Here is a 25,455-nt window from a genome sequence, read left to right as displayed (position 1 = left end):
AGATAACTTTCCCTCTGATATCATCCCTTAAATTACAAGTGTATGTTCTGGAGATCTGTCAAGGTTGGCTGATGGTATCAGATGTGCATATCATTTCACACCAAAGGGTGAATGCAATAGGAGGGCTGTGAAGACATTACTTGTGGAGCTAGCCAGTTAAAGCTGTATTAGATTCCCTCATCACACCTTTAGCCATAAATAATAAAGAGTATCTTGGCAGTCGAGATGAGACAAACTGGAGGTAAGTCCCACCTGCGTTAATTCCTGCATGCGTCTCTTGAGAGACTCCACCTCAAGGCTTAGGTTGTTGTTTCTGGCCTGTAGCTCCCCAACCAGCTGACTCTGGTTGTTGGCGTGCTGCTGCACATCATCTTTGGCGTTTTGCAACACCCGCAACTTGTCCTCCAAGAACTTGCTTCTCTGTTGCTGCAAAAGGATGAGACTAGTGTACATGTATCTCCTGTTCTGTGATTAAAGGGGATGTCCCAAATACTGCCTTCCAAGTATAAAACATTTAGTCAATACAGATAGTGCACATAACATATAACAAGGTATTAATTTGTGTCTTTATAAACATGATTCTGTTGTGTGTATCTCATAAAGGCAATATAGAAAATTTAAATGAGAACTTACCTGTTTGAAATTTAAATTGTATTTTACGAGGAAGGCGAAGGAAGAGACTATGATGCATTAAATGAGTAATAACAGGAGAGCCCGCACGCGCGTCCAGCAATATTAGTAGCTCCGAAAAATGTGACTACCAATCAAACAGTCATTCTACTGCTATTGAGAACTACCTGATATTATGAAGAAGGGTGTGAGAGGAGGGACTGTAGTCTCTTCTTTCGCCTTCCTCATAAAATACAATTCAAATTTCAAACAGGTAAGTTCTCATTTAAATTTTCTATTTTATTTCGGAAGTCTCGAAAGAGACTACGATGCATTAAATGAGTAATAATAGGAGACTTCGAAGCCGGTAGTCACATTTTTTGGCCATACAGTACTGTACCCATGACCACTTTACCACTGAGGGGTATGGCTTTACCTTTTACGATAACACTGCTTGGCTGAAACCCCCTTTCTCCTCCCTGAGGGATTTCGTGTTATATGTTTGAAATGTCTTCTCGTTACTCCAGCCTGCCTGTGCCAAAATCTCATGTACAGGCAGATCTTTCCTCTGGGCAGCGGACGCAGAGACTGCTCTACTGGAGTGTGCCGAGAACAAGCTGGTGTCAATCCCAACTTCTGTCATAACTGTCTTTATCCAATGTGACAAAGTTTGGGTAGAAACCCTGTGATACGGTTTACAAAAACTGATTAACAGATACTTTTGGTCCTTCCTAATGATCTGAGTCCTTCTCAGATACTCCGGTATCGTATCGTATCGTACAACGCAAACTCTTCTGTCTGGAGGGTACGCTCTTAGACTAACAACTTGGCCTGTATTACCAGGTCTGTGATGCTTTAACAAGTCATCAATGAAGAAATTAACAAGAGTTGTCTTTGAATGTCATCTTGTCTATTCGCAAAGCATTCAAAGACTGTACCCGCTGCGCTGAGAGAAGCGCTAATAACATTGTCACTTTCAATGTTAGCTCTTTCAAAAAGCCTGCAACAGAGCAAATCCCAATGTTTGTGTAAGGGGTGGGGCATTAAAGACACAGGTTGAACAAAAAGTTGTGCATGTCTACATAGAAGAAGTGGTTTTTCAGTCAGCATGTCCTGAAGTGCTCGGAACCATGATTGTGTACGCCAGTTTGGTACTACTAGCAACCCTGTGGCTTTATCTGCCCTTATCTTTTGCAGACATTTAGGGATAAGGCAGAAAGAAGGGAAAGCATAGAACCATAATGGACCCCAATCCACTGTAAATGCATCTACATTCTCTGCTAAAGGATCAGGCTGCCAAGTGATATACCTGGGTAGCTGTGCATTAAGTCTGGAAGCGAAAAGATCTATTTCAGGGAGGCCGAAATGTTCTACCACTTCAGTGAATTGGGCTTTGTTAAGCATCCACTCTGTTCGATCATTAAACTTCCTTGACAAGAAGTCTGCTGTGGTATTGAGCCATCCTGGCAAGTAGGCGGCTGTGATTCAAATTTGTCTTTCAATACACCATTCCCAAATGTCATGTGCCAAATTGTTGCAGTCCTGTGATCTGAAGCCCCCCATATTGTTGATATATGAGACTGCAGTTGTATTATCCAGTCTAATGAGAACATGAACATTTCTCAGGCTAGAAAAAAGGACTTCAATGCCAGTCCTGCTGCAAGGGTTTCTAGATAATTTATCTCATTGTTAACAGCCTTTTCTCTCTCCACTTCATTCCATCGTCCCCCTATGTTTGTGCACATGTCCGTTGCTCCCCAACCAGACCCACTCGCATCTGTGCGCAATTCTAGTGTATGCCTGTGTCTATTGAAAGGATTAAAGGTGTACTGTATGTGGTCAATCCACCACATAAGTTCCTGTTTGGCTCTATTAGACAAGCTCATTTTCCTATCAAAATGACCTTTATTGGCCTTCAATGCCAAAATATTCTCTTTTTCCAAGATTTGGTAGTAGAGGGGTCCATATTGGGCTGCTGGAAACGTAGCAATCAGTTTCCCTATTACTCTAGCCACTTCTCGAATAGAGGACTCTGTGGCATTCAACAGGCCTATGCACTCAGCAGTGATATCTTCCTTCTTAGATTCAGGGAGAGTAACTGTCATGTTCACAGCGTTACAGACAAATCCCAAAAAGGTGATTTCTTTAGTGGGTTTTAACACTGATTTAGTCTGATGGACAAGAAACCCCAAGTCTTCGAGGAGATTAGTCGTAGCATCGACTGCTCTTTGAGTGCAAACCTCACTCTTCCCAATAATGATAGTATCATCAAGGTATCCCACTATCATATGACCTGCTCTTCTCAGATGAGCAAAAACTGGTTTGAGAAGCTTTGTGAACAGACATGGTGCTGTACTAAACCCGTTTGGCAGTGCCCGATATTGCCAAAGTTGGCCCTGCCACACAAATCGCAGGTATTTCCTATCCTGCGGATCAACTGGTACTGAATAGTAAAGCATCCTAAAGGTCGACTGAGGCTAGAAAGCAATCTGGTGTAATAAATTGCATTGCTGTATGGATGGAATCCATCTTAAAATGCAGGTAGACTAGACTTTTGTTCAACTCTGAGAGGTCAAGAATGACCCGAAGGATGCCATTCTTCTTAGGGCGGGTAAAAATGTTAGAGATGAACTCTCCCGCTTCATGTGAACAAGGTTCAATAACATTCTTGGCTACCAGTGAATAAATTTCAGCTTGGATATTGGCCATATCTTCATTCTTTACTTTGTACTGAACCAAAGGTTTAATCCTTTCAGGTGGAAAACACTCAGGCTTGAATTCAAGTTTATAGCCATTCACAGCTTGTAGTATTGTGGGATCTGAAGATAACTTCTCCCAATTACGCACACGAAGCCTCAGTCAACCTCCAACTGGATGGTCATTTATGCCTACACATGAAGTGGTAGGTCTGGATTCTATAGATCTAGTAAATAGAGGAGTAGATCTAGAATACTGTTCTTCTAGATAAGATAGAAATGCATCATGGTCAGTTACTGACATGTCAAATGAGCAATCTGTTGAATCATTGTCTCCTACCTCTTCAGAGGAGGGCTGTTGTTGGGTTACTTGTTGTGGGGAGTCTTGCTTCTGGCCTGTGGATGAGCTCTGCTCTGCGGCCGTTGCTGTGGGGGAGGTCGCGACTTCCCCTGGTAGCACTGGTCTAAAAAAGGACGATTTGCCGTTCATGCACGAAGCATGAGGCTGCGCTACATGAGCCCGTCCAGCCCACATCGCGAGCCTGTTGGCGAGCTCCGCTGTTGAAGGGTCGTCTGTACGGATGGAAAGAGCCGCTCGGACGAGAAATATGCTTCTGCTGGGTTCTCAGGACCCCAGCAGAGGCCTTATGTTGTTCTTTGAGATCTTTCATCTGTCTTGTGAGATCATCACCAAACAACAGCTGTGTGACTGTTGTAGACGGCTTACAGAGATGCATGTATTCCGAGTTGATGTCCGGTTTAATCAGCTCCTTCCGCACGCAATTCAGTTCAAAGTGTGCATTACTCAATAGAGCAAGTGCGTCTTGCTGAGACTCGGAGATATCTCGCGCGTCAAAAGAGCGAAGAAGAGCCCCAATACTGCGAGTCAGACATTTCTGCACTCTCTGTAATTTCAGATCTCTATTACGCATGACGGACTGCAGGTGTTCCCAAATGGGAGCGTTCACTTTAGGTGTATCGAGGTGGGGGCAGTTGCTCGGTGGGGGGTATTTTCCAACCGTTTCCTCGATGGCTTTATCTTCCAGTTTGTTGCCAATAAAGTAGTTCACCGATTTTGCGATTTCCTCGTCAACTGCCACCCCAATCCCGAGGGGAATAGCATACAGTATTTGGTTGCCAACGGTGGTAGCTGTGCAGCAGGAGGAATCTCTTCCACCCCTTCATCAAAATCGAACGGTCCATCAAGCTCTGTGTCGTCAGACGTATCAAAATCATCCCCAAAATGGCGGACGTCAGTAGGAAAGCGGGAAAATTCCTCGGCTATAGATTTAGAAGTAGACGCGCCTGTATGTACCACAGCAGCACGGCTAGTGGTCTTATCATGCGATTGGGGAAGGTGTTTCACCACTTCGGCGAGGACATTTTCAAGTTTGTCTAGACGAGCACTAACATCCCCGGAGCTAGACACCCGATCCTCGGAAGGGGCTTTTGATACCGTATGGGGTGCATTTTTGGGAATTTTCTTCATCAACTTCTTCCCTGAATCTGGAGCCTTAGCCTTACCGATGCTCACATTCTTCTGTACAGTGTGTACGTGCGCCGTACCGGCATCGCTGGGGGGAGGCGCAGGCGCTGGTGACGTGTAGCACGTAAAGCGAAGGATGGATTGTGCTGCTCTTTCGAGCTCATCTTTATCGAACCACCATATAGTTTAGGCTCGAAAGCTGCATCAAAACCCTTCTCAGTCGGTACCCGATGACCGGTGAAGCAAAATTACCTTGCGAGAAGGTAAAATTCCAGTGATGAATTTATGAAAAGAAATCAAACCGCGGAGCTGGCAGGAGAACCTCCTGTCGGCTGGAAAGAACGCGAACGTATTGCTGGACGCGCGTGCGGGCTCTCCTATTATTACTCATTTAATGCATCGTAGTCTCTTTCAAGACTTCCGAAATAAAATATCCAGTCATTACACGGGTTGCAGTTGCTTTAAGATTCCTGTAATCCTCCATTCCTATATTCACACATCTATTCTGTCTATACATGCTAGTTGTCCAGTTGTTCCCCCTCTTCTTTTGTTCTGTGTTGACTTTAATCTTTTATGTACTTGTGATTATTTTGATGAATTGTCAAGCCATGAACAGGGCACTGAATAACACAGAATAAACAAAACCAAATTGAATCAAGGTCAAATTAATATTTCACAACTTATATTGGATATCAAAATAATTAGATATGATAAGATATATAGATTTTCCTTTCTATTATTGTTCATACTATTATGAAATTGATTTCTTCTGCCATGGGTCATTCTATATTGCATTGTTTGCAATACGCCAGTTCACAGTTACAATCTGAGCATGTGCAGATATAAGTCATAGCAAACTTCTTTGCATCCATTTAAAATCTTATGGTAGATGGCGATATTACCATAGTAACCATGATGACCAACAAGTGCACCACCCTCTTCTACTTCTTTGATCAAGTTCTGTGAGGCAAATAGTAATCAGTGTGGCAACAAGGATGACACCTGTGTACACCACCTACCTCTTCTTCTTTGACCTGTTTCTTGGTGGCCAATATTTGTTCCTCCAGACCCAGTCTCTCAGTCAGCTGCTGGGCCTTCAGCCTGCTCAGCTCTTCCTCAATGCCCCTCCGGTGGTCTTCCAGTCGCTCGATGCGATCCCGGTACGCCCTCTCACTCTCCTCATACCCCTGCCTGAGATGCTGCAGTTCAGACCGGTGCCGGCGATCAATTTCACTGATTTCATCACGGTGCTTGATTCTCTCAACCTGAAGTAGTTCTGGTTCAATACAAATATGTACAATTTATTTCAATTCTTCTTTCTCAAGTTTTTGAACTTTGATAATAATCTGCTCTATACATTGCATTAAGCATATAGAAACAAACTGAAAGCAACACAATACATGGCTTTATTTTTCTGAAAGAAAACATTTTATTTCATTTGTGAAAGCAAAGTTCAGACGGTAGAAAAAAAAAAATTTGTTTGAGGACTTCTGATGATAAATCTAGATATTAATCTATATAACCCATACCAAATGAAAAAGATCACATTACCTATTTCAATCCCCATATATTTGTGTTGCTGTTTTTTATTTACAGAGTCATTAAGTTCATGTGTTTTGGAAAACCATTACTTGGTTGCTATAACCCCAATATATACATTTCAACTTCCTACATAATCAATCCTGATCAATAAATTTGGGATACTATTTTCTGAAAACACAAACAAATTAAACCCAAAAAAAATGTGCAATAATTCCGTGCACTTGTAACCTTGTTTAGATTTATTATGCAGTTATGAAATCAGTGAGATCTAGTTAACAGCAGTCTCCACTGATGATATTTGTGAGTGCTTCAAACTACAGCCATCTTCTCTGATGATATTTCATGAGCCCCTCCCTCTCTTCGAACCTTCTGTTCTGGTGCCTTGCATCTTGACCTCAGCCTGAGAGGTCATGAGTTCTTCCTTCAGTTCATAGATCTGGTCCTGCTGCTGCTGCACTCTTCTCTCCATCTCCTCCATTTTGCTCTCTTGTTCCCTGCCCCGCTCCTTGGCTGATGACAGCTCTGTTATCAGCTTCGTCTCTGCTGCCACTCTCTCCTATAAAGACACAAATCATTTCAATCAGACTGCGCTATTCGGCGGCGAATAAGACAATCTCCACTATCAAACAGTATGGTGTGAAGATTAACCAATCCTTACTCCTCACATGTACCAGTACCTTCTGGAAGATTGATAACCTTACAAATCAACTGCTCTACACTCTCATCTATTTCCAAACTAACATGACTACATTGACAAGTCTAGAAAATCTTACCTTCAAAGATAAATAACATGGATACATTGCTTATTATCATCTATGTAGGACGTTTTAGCGGCGCATTAAAAACGCGTATTGTAGTCAACTCAATTTTTACCGTTTAATATCGGAGCATATTGAACGAATCGCATAGACCAACGTATTAATTCCCCATAGGCTACCGTTTTTACTTGCCGTTCAAGATCACACGATATTCAATTCTGTCTCGTTTATTGCGTGAGCGCTTGCTGAATGCGCAAATACTTGCTACTAGTGCGCGTCATTTTGTTACATTTTTCACAAGCGCGCAAACATCTTGCTAGTTTGTTTCAATACGCAGTTTTAGGGGCTTCCCCTTTTCAGCGCTGGGATGGAACTGCCGAGTCAACTTCAAAGACGAGTAGAAGCCGGGTAATTTTGTGCAGTTCATGGTTGCTCTACTTGATTGTATAGATGATAATAATTATATTGGATGGCCTTGATTCATGGAATACCAGGGATTATACAACACATGTATGGAATCTTGCCATCTGATTGGATGAATGCGGGTCACATGACATTCAGAGGAATCAGCTATCCAACGCTCACTCTCAATGGCAGTGCAATAGTCGACTATTGAACGGTACAAGCGAGCCGGCAGTGCAATAGACCCTAGGACACACTGAACTTGTGTATCGTACACTAGCTAGCTGGCATTGATGGCGCATACGCGCACCCGTAGGGTTTGCACCCGTAGGGTGTGCGCTGCGCCAGCACGCAACCGGTTCACCACCACCGTACCAGTCCACCGTTATACACGCATGGCCATGCCATAAAGCGCCACTACGTTATCATGGCTACGTAAACCTACTTGTACCTCTTCTCACCCGAGCTTTGTTCTCGTCTCTGATGAGGATCTCCGCGCATTGCTAATCATGAGTGAAGTGCAGCAGCAAATACTAAGAAAGTGGTCAAATACAGTATGCTTTAAATAGTGGTAAGCAAACTCTCTAGCCCTATATATAGGGTTTAGTTAGACCTTTTTTCAAGACCTAGGCCTACAGCAGATCGAGCCATCCAGTGGCAGTACGCTACGTATAGCTATAGTAGGCATAACGTTTAATAGGAGTAGGCTTTCGCATAGTTCTCGACCTAGGGCCTACTTATTTAGGGTTAAAGCATATCTACCTTGGTCTAGACTCTAGACCATGCCTAAATATTTCAATATCATGTGTTGTATAAAACAAATATTCAATGTTTATCATTCGTGCGACGGTACCGAATATTACATTCGGTGCAAGTTTAACCATTCTATTCAACTCCGCTTCGCGTCGTTGAATAGAACGATTAAACTTGCACGCTCATGTAATATTCGGAACCATCGCACTCATAAACATTGAATATTTGTATAATATTGCACTCGTTAGAGTCAATATTGCACTCATCTTCGATTCGTGCAATATTGGCCCTAACTCGTGCAATATTCCCTGGTATCCCATTCATAGCCATCCAATATAATATTAATATGGGCATTTTTATGTGCATTCATACAGAACAGAAAAGTTGAATTAAGAAGATACAGAATACAACTATGAACATTGTGACATGGGGCTCCACATTAGCAGTGGCTGGTTGGCCTAGGGCCACTAAAAGTTATAAGTGGAGGAGCAAAGAGAAATCAAGTCCTTGAGATAAGATGAGGCAATGTTATTACATATCTTATAAACCATAAGAAGTACTTCATAGGTGATACATTGATGTATGGAGAGCCAATGTAGGAATTGGAGAACTAGTACTTTGGCCAAATATTGTGATATCAGATGTGACAAGGAGTCATGCTTTCTAACATCACCTCTGTAAGAGACAAAACACTGTGGAAATCTGCATGATGATGACTGTCTATCCCCTTTGTGGGAAAGCCATTGATTCTGTAAGGAAACACTTAATGCTCGTAAGGCAAGCAACCACAAGTCTGATGGCTGAAGTCCCCTTCAAAGGACTAGGCAACAAGGATAAAGTGCCTCGCCTAGGAACACAACCACTGCAGCCAGGGGACTTGAACCAGGGACATCATGATAGAGAGTCTATGGGTGTATTTGAGCACTCAATAACAAACCAAAGCGAACCATATATTACTTGCAATATTTGGAGGGTTCAAGCACTCTGTTGAGAAAGCATACTTCATGAGTTATTTTTAGAAGGGGTTACATATTTTGTAGCAAGAGGGTCATTCACCTGGCACACTTAAAACTACTTACAGATGTCTCAAACATAGAGAATGAGCTCTTCATATTTTGAAGTATGTACCTGATATGCACATTCTTCACATGTGAACTTTTGGTACGCTTTTGGTACCTTTTTGGAGCACATCGGGAAGTGGTCCACTTTTGGCTCGGTTCAGTTCGGTACGCTGCACTTATAGGAGCGTTCGAGTGCTCCTCCGGTGCAGGTTTGGTACGGCTCCATTCCCTTCAGGAAAGCGCTGGAATGGACTCTATGGGCTATCTACTGAGCCACAGCAGTTCTGACTCATGCACACAAAAGGACCTATCTTAAAGGACAAGTTCACCTTCATAGACATGTGGGTTGAGTGAATGCAACAATATTAGTAGAACACATCAGCGAAAGTTTGGGGAAAATCCGACAATCTGTTCAAAAGTCATTAATTTTTAAAGTTTCTGCTCAGTCATGGCTTGATGAAAAGACTACTATAGCTTGTGATGTCACAGGTGTACAACGATATAAAGAAAGAATAAAGGAAATTCAACATATTTCCATTTTTCCTGCATAACAAAAGAGCACTCAACTTCTCTCTTTCAGAAGGCAGGGGGAAAAATATTACCCTTAACATACGTCAGTAACAAGTCGAAGGAATGTGCACTATATTCAAAAAGTAAAGTTTTGTGAAATTCTCTTTTTATTTTCCTTGTATCGTTGTACACATGTGACATCATACACTGTAGTAGTCTTCTCATCCAGCAGTGATTGGGCAGATACTTAAAAAATTCATAACTTTTGAATAGATGGTCCGATTTTTTTCAAACTTTCACTGATGTGTTCTACTAATATTGCTGCATTCTCTCAATCCTTATGTACATGAAGGTGGACTTATCCTTTAAGGTGTATGGGTGACAATGATCTGAACAGCTCATGTAAATGTAAACTAGAAGCTCATGAAAAAAAATGCCAACCTCTCTGGGTTAACCTTTGGTGCTTGTAACAGTTAGGTAAAACGTACAAGACCAGGCAGTTCAAATCACATGAGAAATGATGGAGAACAGTAATATTGTCTACACACAGTAAATAAAAGGCTTCTAATCTCATGATACAGAGTGCCAATTCTAGAAGAAACAAACCTCTCTTGCCGCCTGCATTTCTCTCTGCTGAGATGTCATCATGGTGGACATTTCTTGCCTTGTGTCTTCTAGGACTGTACTCAGGTCATGTGACTTCCTTTCAGCCAATGACAGCTCTGCCTCTGTCTTTGATAACCTGCCACAGTGACATGTATCAGACATGTGTTAGAAATGTGATTCCTGAATAAACAGGTGGAGTGTCATGTGAAAGCTACGTACATGTATCTACACTTAGGTCAAGATATGAAACCATCAAACCAGTGATCAAGCATATGATCAATGCCATCTTGAAATTATCTCACACTCTCTAGTTGAGCCCTTTGACATTATTTCTTACAGAATGTTCAGTGATCATAAGCAATATTGGGGGTGTTTCATAAAGCTGAAACAACCCCAGGGGACATTTTGGGGGAATACGTATGGGAACACTGCCTTTGCTCTGTCCATGAATATATCTCCATTTATATTGTATGCATCCATTCAGCTGCGTACTTGTGTTACAATCAGTGCCAACTTACAATCACTTAGTCCTGATTGAAAGTCACATCATGTAAATTGTCATACATTAAATATCAATTTTCTGTAAACTACACATTCTTTAGTGAACTAGTATAATCTGCATTCATGCGGCAGGATATTGTTTCATTTTTACTGGAAGCACAAGATATAACATATGAGTATTAAGCTCCTGATTATATATCAACTCTCAATAAGTTCACACAGCAATAACTAGTGCCAAAATCATTGAATTGAATTGAATTGAATTGACTGGTGTGTTGTGTAATAAGTATTTTGCCTACTGGTTGCATGTCTTCCACCATGCTTGGGTCTGAAACTTTGGAATGGCTCTTACATGCACAAATGTAACTGACTAATTTTGTGGTTTAGTACCAATGTAATCCACAGGGGTAAAGACACCCATGTGTTTCAAGCAAAAGAAGGATGACAGATTCTAGTGATGGAATTCACTGGCATTCATGATGTATCCATCCTGGCTATAACTGAACACTTGGCAGGATGCAAAGGTCTATTTGTGAATCTACTGTGTATGCTGAATATTTCGTGACGTTTTTATTTTCGCAAATTTCGTGAGTCAGGTGGCATCCGCGAATTTAAAAACAAACAAAAATATCAACTCTGATCCCCAACATAATGTGATGTGCACGCATGCATTTCTCCGTTCAGTACTGTACTCCACAATCGCAAATTTAAACACTCGAGAAACTGACAAGAAGTCCCGACTGGCAAAAAAATTAGACTCTCTAACAGTAAATATATGGCGTATACAGTATTAGGTGGAGTACCACAATAATATGCAACTCAACACAAAGTGTCTTCCCATCCAGTTGTAGTTGTACACAGTGTAGAGATGTGTCAAGTTGTTGGTGCTTAAAGCTTACTTGGCAGCAATGGCATTGAAGGCTGACTTCCTCTCTGCCAGTGCTTCCTCCAACATCCTGAGCTTCTTACTGGAATCTCGCTTCGTCCTTCCCATCTGGTCATTCTGCTGGTCAATCTTCTGAAGAAGATCTCTGGCCTGTGCACAATGCCAATGACACTGTCATGTAAGCACCTCTCTCTACAATGTTCATGGCACCATACTTTAAAGGACAAGTTCACTCAAATATATGTGTGGATTGAGTGAATGCAGCAATATTACAAGATAACTTATGTGAAGTTTCAGGAAAATCAGATGATCCCTTCAAATGTTTTGAGTTTTTAAAGATTAAGTGCACGCACCATTGCTGGATCAGGATGAGATGGCTACAACAGTTTGTGATGTCACTGCAGGACAACGATATACAGAAAATATAAAGAGAATTCCACAATTTCTTTTTAAATGAAAACTACACATTCCCTCGTTCCCTGCTTTCTAAAAGACATAAATCATGTGCGCTTTCTTTTTGCTAGAAATATGACAGCATGTTGAATTCTGTTTATATTTTCTTTAATTTGTTGTCCTACAGCAATGTCACAATCTGTTGTAGTCTTCTCATCTAGCAATGGTGGCACTGAAACTTTAAAAATTCAAAAATGTTGGATGTATTCTCAGATTTTCCTCAAACTTTCACTGATGTGTTCTACTGATATTGCTGCATTTATGCAATGCACATATATTTTGGGGTGAACTTCTTCCTTGTACATCACATAATGAAATATATGAATGATATATTAGCATGTGTAATGACACCATACTGTAGATACAAGTCTGGACAATGTAACTACAGTCACCACACTAATCACCATGGGACTATCATCATATCATACCATATGAAATAAAGAGGCAGTTTGATCTACAGTCGACCACATGCGATTATCACTGTTTTTGGTCATGATTATTTGTCACCTTCCTTTTGTAATGGCTGTATGTCAATGAAAGCAGCAGAACATTCAATGCACACTAGTAGGACATTTTTATATTTCACTATTAAGAACTTACTGAAGATTCAGTATCAGAAATTGCAAGCGCTTCAGATGTCATCAATGAATGGATAATTCCAGTCAAAAGTGGGGGGGGGGGGGTATGACCATGATGGCAAGCCTCAGTATTGGCCTCTGCATCTTTTTTTCTTTCACACAATGTGGTACTGATAATCCACAAGAAATGCAAGAGGGATGTGATGAGAGCCAAATCATGTCATTTCCTTACTAAAAGACGCACCTGTTGGGTTTTTTCATTCTTGAGTTGCCTGATCTCTCTGGATAAGATGTCCTGTCTGGTTTGGTGGGAGGCAGCCAAGCTGGTTCGCTCCTTGTTCCTCTCTTCTAGCAGACCTTACACACAAAAACAAAACAAAACATAGAATGCAAGAAACTACTACATTCCCAAATCTCTGTGAGGGTATCCTGTTGATGGAGATTTATTACAGCATAATATGTCTTCTCATAGCAGCAGACAAGTCATAACATTCACTCCAAGGTTCTCTTATCACAGCTTTGATTTACATCCGACACTTTTATACTATGGAAACTTTAAGCTTGTGCATCTGATGCCCTCAGCAGTTATAAAATACATCTACATATTTTGGTCTCTTTCATGAACATGGGTTTCTGCATTTATACAAAAATCACATCTACAGATCTTGAAAACATCTGCAGAATTTACTCATACTTTAAAGGAATCAATTCCTAAAAGGGCAATTTTGAAAGCAAGGATAATGTTAACATTCATACAAATCATTCATTCAGTTTACTTCAGATTAATATGGCCTGGTCTTAAAATATAAAAACAAGAATAGCAATTAGTGGGACTAATTCAAAGCATTAGCCAGTAACAAAGACTGATATGACAATCTTCTGGACTGATATCCATTACAAAAATACCCATAATTTCTACAATCTTTCCCATTTGAATGGTTCAATGCCACTGCTTACCAATAGCCTTGATGATGTCCTGTGGGATGTTGTTGCCTGCCAGCTCTATGGACGTGATGCTGTGGTTGTGTTTCAAGCCAGCTAAAAGGGCTCTACCACCTACAATGCCAACATTGTTCCACCTCAGATCTTACAGAGAAAAGGACAAGTTTGCTCATGATGAATACCTTGACTTCAACAAATTTTCTATTAATTCAATTCACAAACACACAATTATCATAAATAATATTACTCATCTATGAAATAATAGATGAATGCTTTGCCTCCTTATTTCCACTCACTTGTATTCTGCTGAAGTTAGAAGATTCATGAAATCAGTTCTCTGCAGCAGAGCAGAAATTACAAACATACACAAAAGTTTAATGTGTAGGAACACAAAATGGTGGTTAACTTAAAAAAAAAAAGTGCACTATAAAGACAATTAAGTGTGTATCTTTTATGGTTACAGTACATTGAGTAGTAAGATGATTTACCAATGGTCTTTATTGAGCTGTTTCTGGAGATTGCTGTGGCAAGATGATCAGCACCGTCATGGCTGACCTGGTTGTTTCTCAGGTCAAACACTTCAAGGCTATTGTTAGCAGACAGTCCTTCAGCCACAACGCCAAACCTTGCACCATCCAATCCAAGACTGTTCCACTCCAGACATAATCTGGTACAGCAAAGTTCACAATAACATCGTTCATCAGATACACATTATAATATCTTAATCAAAGATTATCAAATTACAAGAGAAACACTGAGATGAGGCTAAGTTATTTTTGGTGCAATGCCAGTTTTACATTTGGATAAAAGGATGACAAATTAAGTTTTGCTTGTTAGATTCTCTGCACATTGCATGTCATCAAAACACAGGGCAGACTGTGATAAGATGTACATGGCACTTTAATACAATGAGTAAAGAAACCTCGTCTGAGAGAATTCATACTAAGGAGAATAGAGTCAAAACATATCTGACACCTCTCTTTGGCAGTCATTCGCCCCACACAACAAGAAAATACCCCCTCCCAGAAAACAAAGTGACATATACCTTGCATATATTGACCACCTGTCGAGCACAGCAAGCCACCACCGTTTTGTTCTAAATGTATTTCTGTTTTCATCCAGAAGTAAATATTTAAGAATATGTTCAATTAATAATTGCTTAAATTTGTTGTGTGCAAAAAAGCCTACACAAGAATGTATAAAGCAACTCGACAGTTATATATCTTCTAATTACAATGTCAGTCCATGGACATGAACAAGACGACTTGCACTGATTTTGTCAGTGTAATGTGTGTTACAAACAATAATAGTGACAAACCCATTTACACTGGTCACCTATCTATGACAGTCACTCCTAACACTCACCCTTGAGTAGCTCTTCTATAAAGCATGGAGTGTACTTATTTCATGATCAGCGAACCAAGGGATGACCTGTGACCTTATGTCTTATTACACTTTAGAAGCTGGGATAGGCTCAAGCCTGGTGGCCTTTGTTGTTGTTGGGTGTTTTGTTTTGTTTTGTTTTGTTTTGTTTTTGTTTTTTCATTACACAGCTTGACACTTCATGACAGTATAGAAGTGCCGACAGCAGACCTCCGTCTTTTCCTGGTGGATTAGTGCACACACAGGACCTCCTTTGCACTACACAATTCTGTTTGAGGAGGAAGTTTATACATATTTCTGGTAGGAGGCCGACCCTCTGGAGGTATTACCTTCTAATGGTGTGATTCTGCCGGAGTAGCTTGCCCACACTGTCTGAACTCCCTGACCTCAAATTGTTTCCTTTCAGGTCCAAAGCTCTGACAGATGCATTAGAACACAAACCATGGAGGAGGGGCTTGGCACCTGGAACAAAAGACACTTCTTGAATGATCTGCTCTTGACCTGCAAGAGTACTTGATTCATTTAATGCTAGAGAACCATTAACTTGTTCATATAAGGTACCCAATACTTTAAACAAGTATCCAAATGAATGCTAAAATGTTGGTACAAAATCATTCATTTTCTTTTTCTTTTTCTTTTCTTTTTTTTTGTCATAAAATGTGTAGCAAAGTCTGGCAAACAGTACTATTGATGTAGTATGTTTCTTTCTGTAACATTTTTTTTTTTAATCACTCTTCTGCTTTCAAGTCATGTATCTTTACCGTCCCTTTACACGGCCACACCTGAGCTGCGATTTGATTTTGATCCCAATGATCGGTTAGCTTACAACATTACCACTAATTATTATTCCGTGAATGAAATGATTGAACAAATGCAAAAGACTCCTGTGAGTGAACTTCTTCTTTTGCATTATAATATCAGAAGTCTTAATAAAAAGGTTGATCAGCTGGAAACATTTTTAAATCAAGTGAAATCTGATTGTTCTGTTATTGGTGTATCAGAGACTTGGATAAGCAACTTGCCGTCTTCATTTTATTCTATTCCAGGGTATACTTTTCATTCGAATAATAGGCTTGACAGGAGAGGGGGTGGTGTAGGTTTTTTTGTTACAAACAATTTGGAAGTTAAAATATTGAAGGATTTAAATATAATGTGTGATAGTTTGGAATGTATTTTTATTGAAATTGAAATATCAAAACAAAAGAATATTGTAGTTGGTGAAGTTTATAAGCCGCCTTCTTCCAATTTCCGGGACTTTTTTGAAACGTTTTCTGATTTGTTGCTAACGCCTTCCCTACACCAAAAGAATATTTTTATCATGGGGGACTTTAATTTGAATTTGCTTCATTACAATGAAAATGTCCACTGCCAAGAATTTTTAGACCTGATGTTATCCAAATATCTTATACCGTTAATTAGAAAACCTACCCGTGTGACTGATACATCATCCACCTTGATAGACAATATTTTTTCTAACGATATTTCGTTTGTATCATCTGGTGTTATAGTATCTGATATATCTGATCATTTCCCGATATACGCCAAGGTTCCTCTTGTGAAAAGCTGTTGTCTTAAGACTCAAAGATTTACTTTTCGTGATTTTTCTGAGAGCAACATTGATAGACTCAGGGAGAGATTGTTGACTGCTAACTGGGAAGAAGTTTTTGGTATTGATAATGATGCAGAAACTGCATTTCATACTTTTCTGGATAAATTTTCTAGGCTTTATGATGAAATTATTCCTTTACGACAATCCACCCGTTCTACCTATAAAAAAACACCAAGAATGCCTTGGATCACCAAATCCCTCCTTAAGTCTATCAATCATAAGAATAATTTATTTTGTAAATATAAGAGGAATCCGAATGAAAATACGAAAGGTAAATATGCATGTTATCGTAATATTCTTACAACAACTTTGAGATTTGCTAAGAGGAGGTATTTCACGAGGCAGTTTGAACTTTACAAAAATGATACCAAGAGTACGTGGAAGGTGATTAATGAAGTTCTCAGAGTTAAAGATAAATCGGAACAAGTGAAGGAAATATCTCAGCATGGTATCTCGATCCAAAATCCGGTACATGTTGCTAATGCGTTTAATGATTTTTTTGTTGATTTAGGCCCCAGTCTTGCTAGTAATATCCCAGTAACAGATAAAGAATTTCATTATTTTCTAACTGATCCAAATCCTCAATCTGTGTTTTTTACTCCCATCCAAGAATACGAGGTGAGGGATGTAGTTCTGAAGTTGAAAGCAAAAAAGAGTGCTGGACATGATGGTATTACAAATTTTTTACTGAAAAATATTATATCGGCAATATTGTCTCCTTTAACATATATTTAATCTGTCCCTTGTTACTGGCGTAGTGCCTAGTCAAATGAAAATTGCTAAAGTTGTTCCGATTTATAAAAAAGGTAACAAGCAAGATGTAAGTAATTATCGTCCAATTTCTCTTTTGACTGCGATGTCTAAGATTCTTGAACAGTTGATATATTCTCGTGTAATTAAGTTCCTAAACGAATGCAATATTTTTTGTGAGTCTCAATTTGGATTTAGGAAAAAACACTCTACTACTCATGCTGTGCTTGCTTTTATCGATAAAGTAGCCCACGCTATTGACGACTCGTCACATACTGTTGGTATATTTCTGGACCTGTCCAAGGCCTTTGACACTATCGATCACGGTATTTTGCTATACAAACTCTCGCACTATGGGATACGTGGAAAGGCCTTGGACTGGTTCAGGAGCTACCTAACTAACAGGAAACAGTTTGTAAATATCAACGGCTTCAGTTCCAACTTAAAAACACTATCTTGTGGGGTCCCTCAAGGATCCCTTTTAGGCCTACTTTTGTTTATTCTTTATATAAACGATTTCAAAAATTCATCTAATGTTTTATCTTTTCTTCTTTTTGCCGATGATTCTAATATCTTTTTTTCCCATCGAAACCCAACAACCCTTCTAGATGTAGTGAACAGAGAATTAAGTCGGTTCAAATGTGGATCCAAGCAAACAAGTTGTCTCTTAATATAAACAAAACTGTTTATATGTTATTTAGTAATTCTGTGATCCATTTGCCTGGCGATATAAAAATGAATAATAATAGTTTGATTCAAGTTGAATCGTTTAAATTTTTAGGTCTTCATATTGACCATGAATTAACATGGAAATATCACATGAATTATTTATCTAAAATGCTTTCGAGAAATACTGGGATTCTAAATAAGCTAAAACATTTTTTTCCAAAGTATATTTTGAAAAACTTATATTCAACGCTCATTTTACCCTACCTCTGTTACGGAATACTTGCCTGGGGAAACTGTGCCAAATTATACATTGATAAAATTTTCAAACTACAAAAACGGGCTATTCGTTCAATAAATCTAGCCGATTATTATTGTCACACGAATTATTTCTTCTTTGAAAACAGACTCCTTAAGGTTGCTGACTTGTTTTTATACAACTTAGGCACATTTATGTTTCAGTTATCAGCAAACGGCTTGCCTGACGTATTTACTCATATGTTTCAGAAAAACTATATCGTCCATGCTTACCCCACAAGACAAAGAGAATCATTTCACCTTCCACGTACTCGCACACTCCTTGCTCAAAAAACAATTGTTTTTACCGGACCTAAATTCTGGAATGATCTTCCCGCCGATTTAATCAATTGTTCTAGTATGTTTACATTTAAACAAAAATTGAAATTAATGTTAATAAATGAATATAATCAGTCTGATTAGAATATTTCAATATGTTATATGCGCAGTATCCTCGTTCAATGTATATTTCTGGTTTATGCTCCCGTTATATAATCACTGCACCCGTATTTGTATTAACATTTTGAACTCATTATGAAGTTGATTATAGATAATGTGCACGTATATACTTGTGTACCTAATATATGCCATATTTTCATTTAGTTCTTATTCTTTGGGTTCTTGTTTTTTGTTTTGTTTTTTTTTTCACTTTTTCTTTTTATTCTCTTATTTCTTTTTCCCTTTGTACTTTGATATTTTAGCTTTCATAATCGTTTCGTCATTATTACTTTGTGTCCTATCTCCATTGATTGCATAGCAAATTTACACCGGTATTTTTTCATGGAACCTGCGTTTACAAGCTTTGCTTTTGCGGTTCCATCATATTTCACAAGTTATAGAGAATAGTCTTATGTACATTGTGTATGCTGACACACTTTTTTCTGTTCATTTCCCGACGTATGACATATTTTGTATCTTACTTGGTTTGTATTCTTTTTTTGGATGTATTTTGATGTCAAGTGAAATATGAAAATAAACATGCTGGAACTGTTCACTGTGTCTCGAGTGCAAGACCAGTGCAGTTTCAGTTATTCAATTCAATTATTCAATTCAAGTGTTTGCTGCTTCAGGAAAACTATTTGAACTTCTCTTTGTTTTTACAAATAATACACACTTGCACTTATATTTCTTTTTTCTACCACAAACATTTAAAAATGAGTGTTCTCCACAGTAACCAGACCAACAGCAAAAAGATTAATCACAGAGCTGCACCACTAACCTTCATCACCGATCATGCAGTCTGCCAGTCGCACTTCCTGAAAGCTGTGGTTGGTGGCCAGAGCCGACCCCAGCACAGAGCATGTCTGGGCAGTCAGAGATATGGTGGAGAGGTCCAATGTTGAGGGAGAGGAGGCTCCAGCCGTTCCAGGAGTGCTTTGTGAACCCCTCTTAGAAGATCCAGGGCCCCCTCTCAAGGTGGGAGCTAGCTGTGCTAAGACACTCTGTTGAGGCGAAATACCATGCTCTCTACAGATCTGCAAGTAGACCACCTTAAACGCCTCCATGACTCTGTCACTGCTATGCCCCTTGGTATGACAAATGCTCCGGCACCATATACATCACTGCATTGTGCATAATAAAGGGGTGCAGTTACTGTCACAAGTCAGGAATACCGGTGTGTGGTGTGTCATAACTTACACCAATAACATTGTACCATGGGCTTATTTCAGCATGCATACTATCTTAACTGGCTTGGATAATCACAACATAAACAGTTAACCTTTATTCTTTATTTCATATTTCTTAGATTTTTGTCTTTGCCTAATGAAAAATTACATTAGTGGCAAAGTGAACAACTCTTGTCATACTGACTACCAGTACTTTAATCCCTTGTAGACTAGTCTTGGAGGAGTATACTAGTCTGAGTAACAGGTTCATGTTCCTACATTACATTGCAAAATTTGCTGCTGTGATATCACACTGCCACTTTCCAATCAGAACTGTGCATGGATGTAGAACAAATGGTGCTCATGTACTTTTGTATAATTGTAGATATCTTGAATTCCAGAAGCCAAAATTGCACCAAAATCAAAGGACACTAAATAGCTTATTTCCAATCACTCACATAAATTTGAACAAAATCAGTCATTGAGAAGCGTCAATATCACGGTCAACTGTCATGTTGTCGCTCAAAATAACTCCTTCTTAATGAGCCATGCATCATGGTGTATACTGCCTGCATAATCTGAAACTGAAGTTAACCAGGGCTGCACACTGACCCATTTTTTCTACTGGTCCAATTCCGGATCCGACCTGTAGGTCAGACCAGTAGGTACCCAGTTTTTTCATGTTTTACTGTCCATTCCTGAAAAATTTGTTGGTCCAACAGTGAAGTTCACTGATCCTGGACCTTCAGACCAGTGCCAGTGCGCAGCGTTGAGTTATCTGTCCAATATCATGCAACAAATCTTTCAAGTTACCAGGAGGGAAAAAAAAAAGGTGTTCAAATGGCAAGTTGAATGAAGTCAGATGAGAAATGCAGTTCCTAGATCCCACACAAGACTACAATCTAGACAGCGTAGACTTACAATCATGATGATGCTAATGTCATTTGAGTGATAATAAGGCTAGTACAAATGTATAAACAACAATGAAAGATGAAGATGGTGATAATGTAAATATTACAAACATTACAAACAATAATAATAATAATTTCAAGACTGCAACTGTTATCAATTAGTGCAAACACATTTAATTTCATATTTAAGGTAGGGACTAAGAATGGTAAGCAAGTGACTGACCAACACAAGATCAGTCCGATGAGACATCTGCAGAGCTCAGACTGCTCAATGTAAAATTAGATGCAGACCAATGTCAAATGAATGAGTCGATTTACATTTAAAAAAAAAAAAAAAGTTGAATTCAGCTCTTATCGTATAGGCGCCTGCTATAATTTTCTCATCAGGCCTAGTCCTTGTCAACATGATAAATGTCACGAAGCTCCACTTGGGAGCCCATTGACATTAACGTTAGACATTAACACTAACGTTTAAATAGACTTCATCACCTCGGGCCTCCATCATCATGCCTTCATCATCATCATCATCATCATCATCATCATCGTCTTCGTAAATGGAGAATTTTCCAACTGATCACCAGTAACAAGCGGGATACCGCAAGGCAGTGTCCTCAGACCAGTCCTCTTCCTGATCTACATTAATGACCTACCACTTGACGTGAGGAAGAGTGAAGTAGCCCTATTTGCTGACGACACAAAGCTGTATAATGCAGTGAACACACCAGCACAGATCAATAACCTCCAAGACGACCTAAACAACCTACATAGATGGTCTGAGAGATGGCAGTTGCCTTTTACTGAGGACAAATGCAAAGTACTCCACATCGGTAAGAGAAATCCTGAGGGAAATTACCGCATGCAAAGGAAAAATCTGCAACCAGTAAAAGCCGAAAAGGATCTTGGAGTGATAACTGACTGCCAGCTGAATTTCCACCAACATGTGTCATCAGCGGTTAGTAAGGGATATCAACTACTGGGAGTAATAAAGAGAACTTTCTCACAACTGGATAAGGCAACACTACCAATTTTGTTCAAGACCCTAATTAGACCACACCTAGAATATGGGAGTGTTCCATGGCACAACAGGTACAAAGAAGACGCAATGAAAATTGAAAGAGTCCAGCAGAAGGCAACCAAATTGGTTCGTGAAATCATGTAAGGACCTCTCATACCAAGAAAGATTTAAGCATCTGAACATGTACTCTCTGTTCTACAGAAGAAGAAGAGGAGACATGATTGCTGTTCATCAAATCATGCACAGACTTGTCAACATCTCACAGGACCACTTCTTCTCCCAACCTACAAGTAGAATCACAAGAGGGCACTGTTTCAAGACATGATTGCTGTTCATCAAATCATGCACAGACTTGTCAACATCTCACAGGACCACTTCTTCTCCCAACCTACAAGTAGAATCACAAGAGGGCACTGTTTCAAGATCCAAAGAGAACATTGCAGATTGGATGTTAGAAGCAAGTCTTTCAGCAGACGTACAATACAGGACTGGAACAGCTTGCCGGATTATATAGTGGTCTTGTCAACAACTGAAAAATTCAAAAAATATATTGACAAATATTGGTGGGAGCATCATTTTGATCTCCCATGACTCCACTCCTGCGCATGCTGTACTCAGTTAAGTACAGGCCAAATAAGAAGCAGTGATCAGGAGTTACAGGCCAACGCCTTCTTCCTGTACCAGATGATGATGATGATGATGACATCGCATTGAATTTAATGTTAGATATCGCGGAAAAGGAGTAAATTTATTGTTAATATTTTTCACAGAGCACTGCACTACTGGACACTGTCACTGTCATCATCATCATCATCAGTGTACGGAAGTAGTAGGTAGTCCTGTCGAGACTTCCAGTCGTTCCTTCCTAGTTGCACATGATCCTACCTAAAACTTGGTGTACGTGCATGTGGGTGAACGGACTATACATCATTAGGGAAGAAAGAGATTGGTGTAGGGAGGACCAGTGCTTGTCCAACCTGGACTTGAAGGTATTAAGCGAAGGAGCTAAGATTACTGATGAAGGGAGACTGTTCCAAGAGTCGACCACTCTTTGACTGAAAGTATTTCTTCTCAGGTCGTACTACATCTTTGTTTGAATAACTTCTGATGGTGTCCTCTTGTGCTACCATGTATAGCTGAGATGAAATAAATCTTGGGGTCAACATTCACAACTTCATTCATCATCTTATATACTTCTATCATGTCACCTCTCTGCCTTCTGTAATGTAGGTAGTACATTCCAAGGCTTACGCGTCTCTCCTGATAAGGCAAGTGTCTGAGATCCGGGACTAGTTTCGTTGCTCTTCTTTGGACTTTTTCAATCTTCTCTGCTTCTGCTTTGAACCTCGGATGCCAAATCACGTTCCTGTACTCTAGAAGCAGAGGACGTACGAGAGTCATGAATAGGAGTTTGGTAATGTCTCCCTGGAGATCCTAGTGAACGTTCTCTTGATCAGTCCCAACATCTGATTGGCCCTGTTCACAGTTTTGGCAACATGTTCTTGGAAGGCCAGTTCGTTGTCAATGATGACTCCAACTAAGGTCCCTCTCCATGGCGGTCTCCTGCAAAACCTGGTTGTTCATATTAAAGGTAGGGGATACCTTTTACAGACCTCCCAAAATGCAGCAAAACATTAAATATGAACCTCAGGGGACTTGTTTAGGCCACTGCTGAGAAATTTGGAAGTCAACAGTTATCTACAATTTGAATAATGCACAAAACTCAACTACTCAGTAGTTCTGTGTGTCAGCCACACTTAGCATTTTTGTTGCAGTCTTCTGTATTTTTTATATATAAACACAAATCTAAAAGTATAAGAGCTGATGTAATAACATATAGAGTGTGTGGCAAGAACGTATATTATAGAAATGTTTGTAAGTTTTGATGAACTTTCTTCACAAAATATACATGATGGACACACATGCAGTGCATGGGTCTGCAAAGGTAGCCTAGTAATGTACTGGAATTTACGGTGAGCCCCGAAAAAAATTCAATTCAAAATCTAACGGTCAATAAAAATGTACTAAATGTTACCTTCCTCTTTCAATACTTTATGGGAGTTCCTAAAATGATACTCTCTTCAAAATACCACTGTATTTATACAACTCTTCATTTAAAAGGCATGCAAATGGGATTCCCTACCTTTAAGTTGTCATGGGATTAACTCTGCCCAAATGCAAACCGCACCAGCAACCCCAACCCGTACCGATTACTTTATCCAAGTCTTCCTGCATTAGATTCTGGTGGTGAATTGTTGAGACTTCACCATATATTTTGGTGTTGTCAGCGTAGATTTGGATGTCACAGTGTAAAGAGTAAATTACAGTTTACCGGTTCTAATACCTGAATACGTGGCATACAATTGTACTCGTGAAATAGGCCCCACCATAACCCCGTCGCGGGGCGCTGTAACGGTACGTATTTGTCCGTATGGGGTCGCTGCTGCGGTTAGCCCCACCACTGCGTGTCCGTACTATTGATACTACGGCAGCTCGCCTATTTATACTCGTGAATTCAGCCCCACCGTGTGGCGTTCATCGGTAGGTAAGCACGGCAGTGGGGCTTCCTTCCACAGTATAATACTCGTGAATCAGTGCGGCCCCACCAAACGGCGTTTACGCGAAATTGATACAGCAGTGGGGCCGATTTCCACAGCATAGCATCTTTCGTCCTCCCTTTCTTCACGGAAGGACTCCCTGATGTCCCTCGACTAAATTAACGGCCAATTTAACCATAAATACAACCCTACCTAACCCTTAACCCTAACCCTAGGACCTACCCTTCTTGCTTGCTAACGCACGGGTGCACGCGCACTGCGGTGCCCGGTGGGGCCTATTTCACGATTTTGCCGAATACATCATAAAATTAGCGTAACAAGCGTAAAAAAGCCGCCAGTTGTCGACTTGGCAGTATAAGAGTAAATTAGCTGATAAAATGAAGGCATGATGATGAAGGCCCGAGGTAATCAAGTAATGAGACGTTGGAACTTTATAGAGCGACCCAAGTACGAACGTCGATATACTCGTATGGGACTACACTAACCAATGACAACAACCTTGACAGAAAAAAAACAAAAAAAAGTTTGCTTTCTTGTGAGTATTTTCAGCAATTCATAACAACATTTGCATTCTACATGCACGCCTTACCTTTTTATGTCACTCAAAGAGATATGAAATATCTAAATTACTCGTTGTTCACCAGTTCACATGTGAAAACAGAGGCAGATTCAGGAGTACACCAGGAGAAAACAAACAGTTTTGTTTGTTGACAAATAAATTCAAATGAGAAGCGCGCCCTCGCTTTCCGCCGACAGCTAGGAGATACTCAGGGGGCGTTTCATCAATTTAGTCAGCGCTGACAAGTTGTCAGTCTCTGACAATAATCATAGTAACAGTCAGTGACCAGAGCCTCTCAGCCAATCAAAACCAAGAGT

General features: G+C 39.9%; 1 protein-coding gene and 1 pseudogene across 1 annotated transcript in view; both read right to left on the bottom strand.

Moving 5' to 3' along the window:
• LOC140231511 (leucine-rich repeat-containing protein 45-like) overlaps positions 1-25,255 on the bottom strand; it is a 32,597-nt gene extending 7,342 nt beyond the window's left edge. Inside the window, exons 1-11 of the mRNA XM_072311646.1 lie at positions 25,169-25,255; positions 19,708-20,050; positions 15,496-15,628; positions 14,272-14,450; positions 13,799-13,927; positions 13,086-13,198; positions 11,824-11,960; positions 10,424-10,559; positions 6,700-6,889; positions 5,811-6,067; positions 253-426 (exon numbers count right to left, since the gene is read on the bottom strand). Of these exons, the coding sequence (XP_072167747.1) occupies positions 253-426; positions 5,811-6,067; positions 6,700-6,889; positions 10,424-10,559; positions 11,824-11,960; positions 13,086-13,198; positions 13,799-13,927; positions 14,272-14,450; positions 15,496-15,628; positions 19,708-19,993 (1,734 nt within the window). The 5' untranslated portion in view covers positions 19,994-20,050; positions 25,169-25,255. The remainder of the gene's footprint in view (positions 1-252; positions 427-5,810; positions 6,068-6,699; positions 6,890-10,423; positions 10,560-11,823; positions 11,961-13,085; positions 13,199-13,798; positions 13,928-14,271; positions 14,451-15,495; positions 15,629-19,707; positions 20,051-25,168) is intronic.
• On the bottom strand, positions 3,672-4,955 carry LOC140231911 (uncharacterized; annotated as a pseudogene).
• Positions 25,256-25,455: the final 200 nt, after the last annotated feature.

The sequence above is a fragment of the Diadema setosum genome, chromosome 8 (assembly GCF_964275005.1).
Source record: "Diadema setosum chromosome 8, eeDiaSeto1, whole genome shotgun sequence".
Classification (NCBI taxonomy): domain Eukaryota; kingdom Metazoa; phylum Echinodermata; class Echinoidea; order Diadematoida; family Diadematidae; genus Diadema; species Diadema setosum.
The sequence above is the reverse complement of the archived record's forward strand: the minus strand, read 5'-3'. Positions and strand labels throughout refer to the sequence as shown.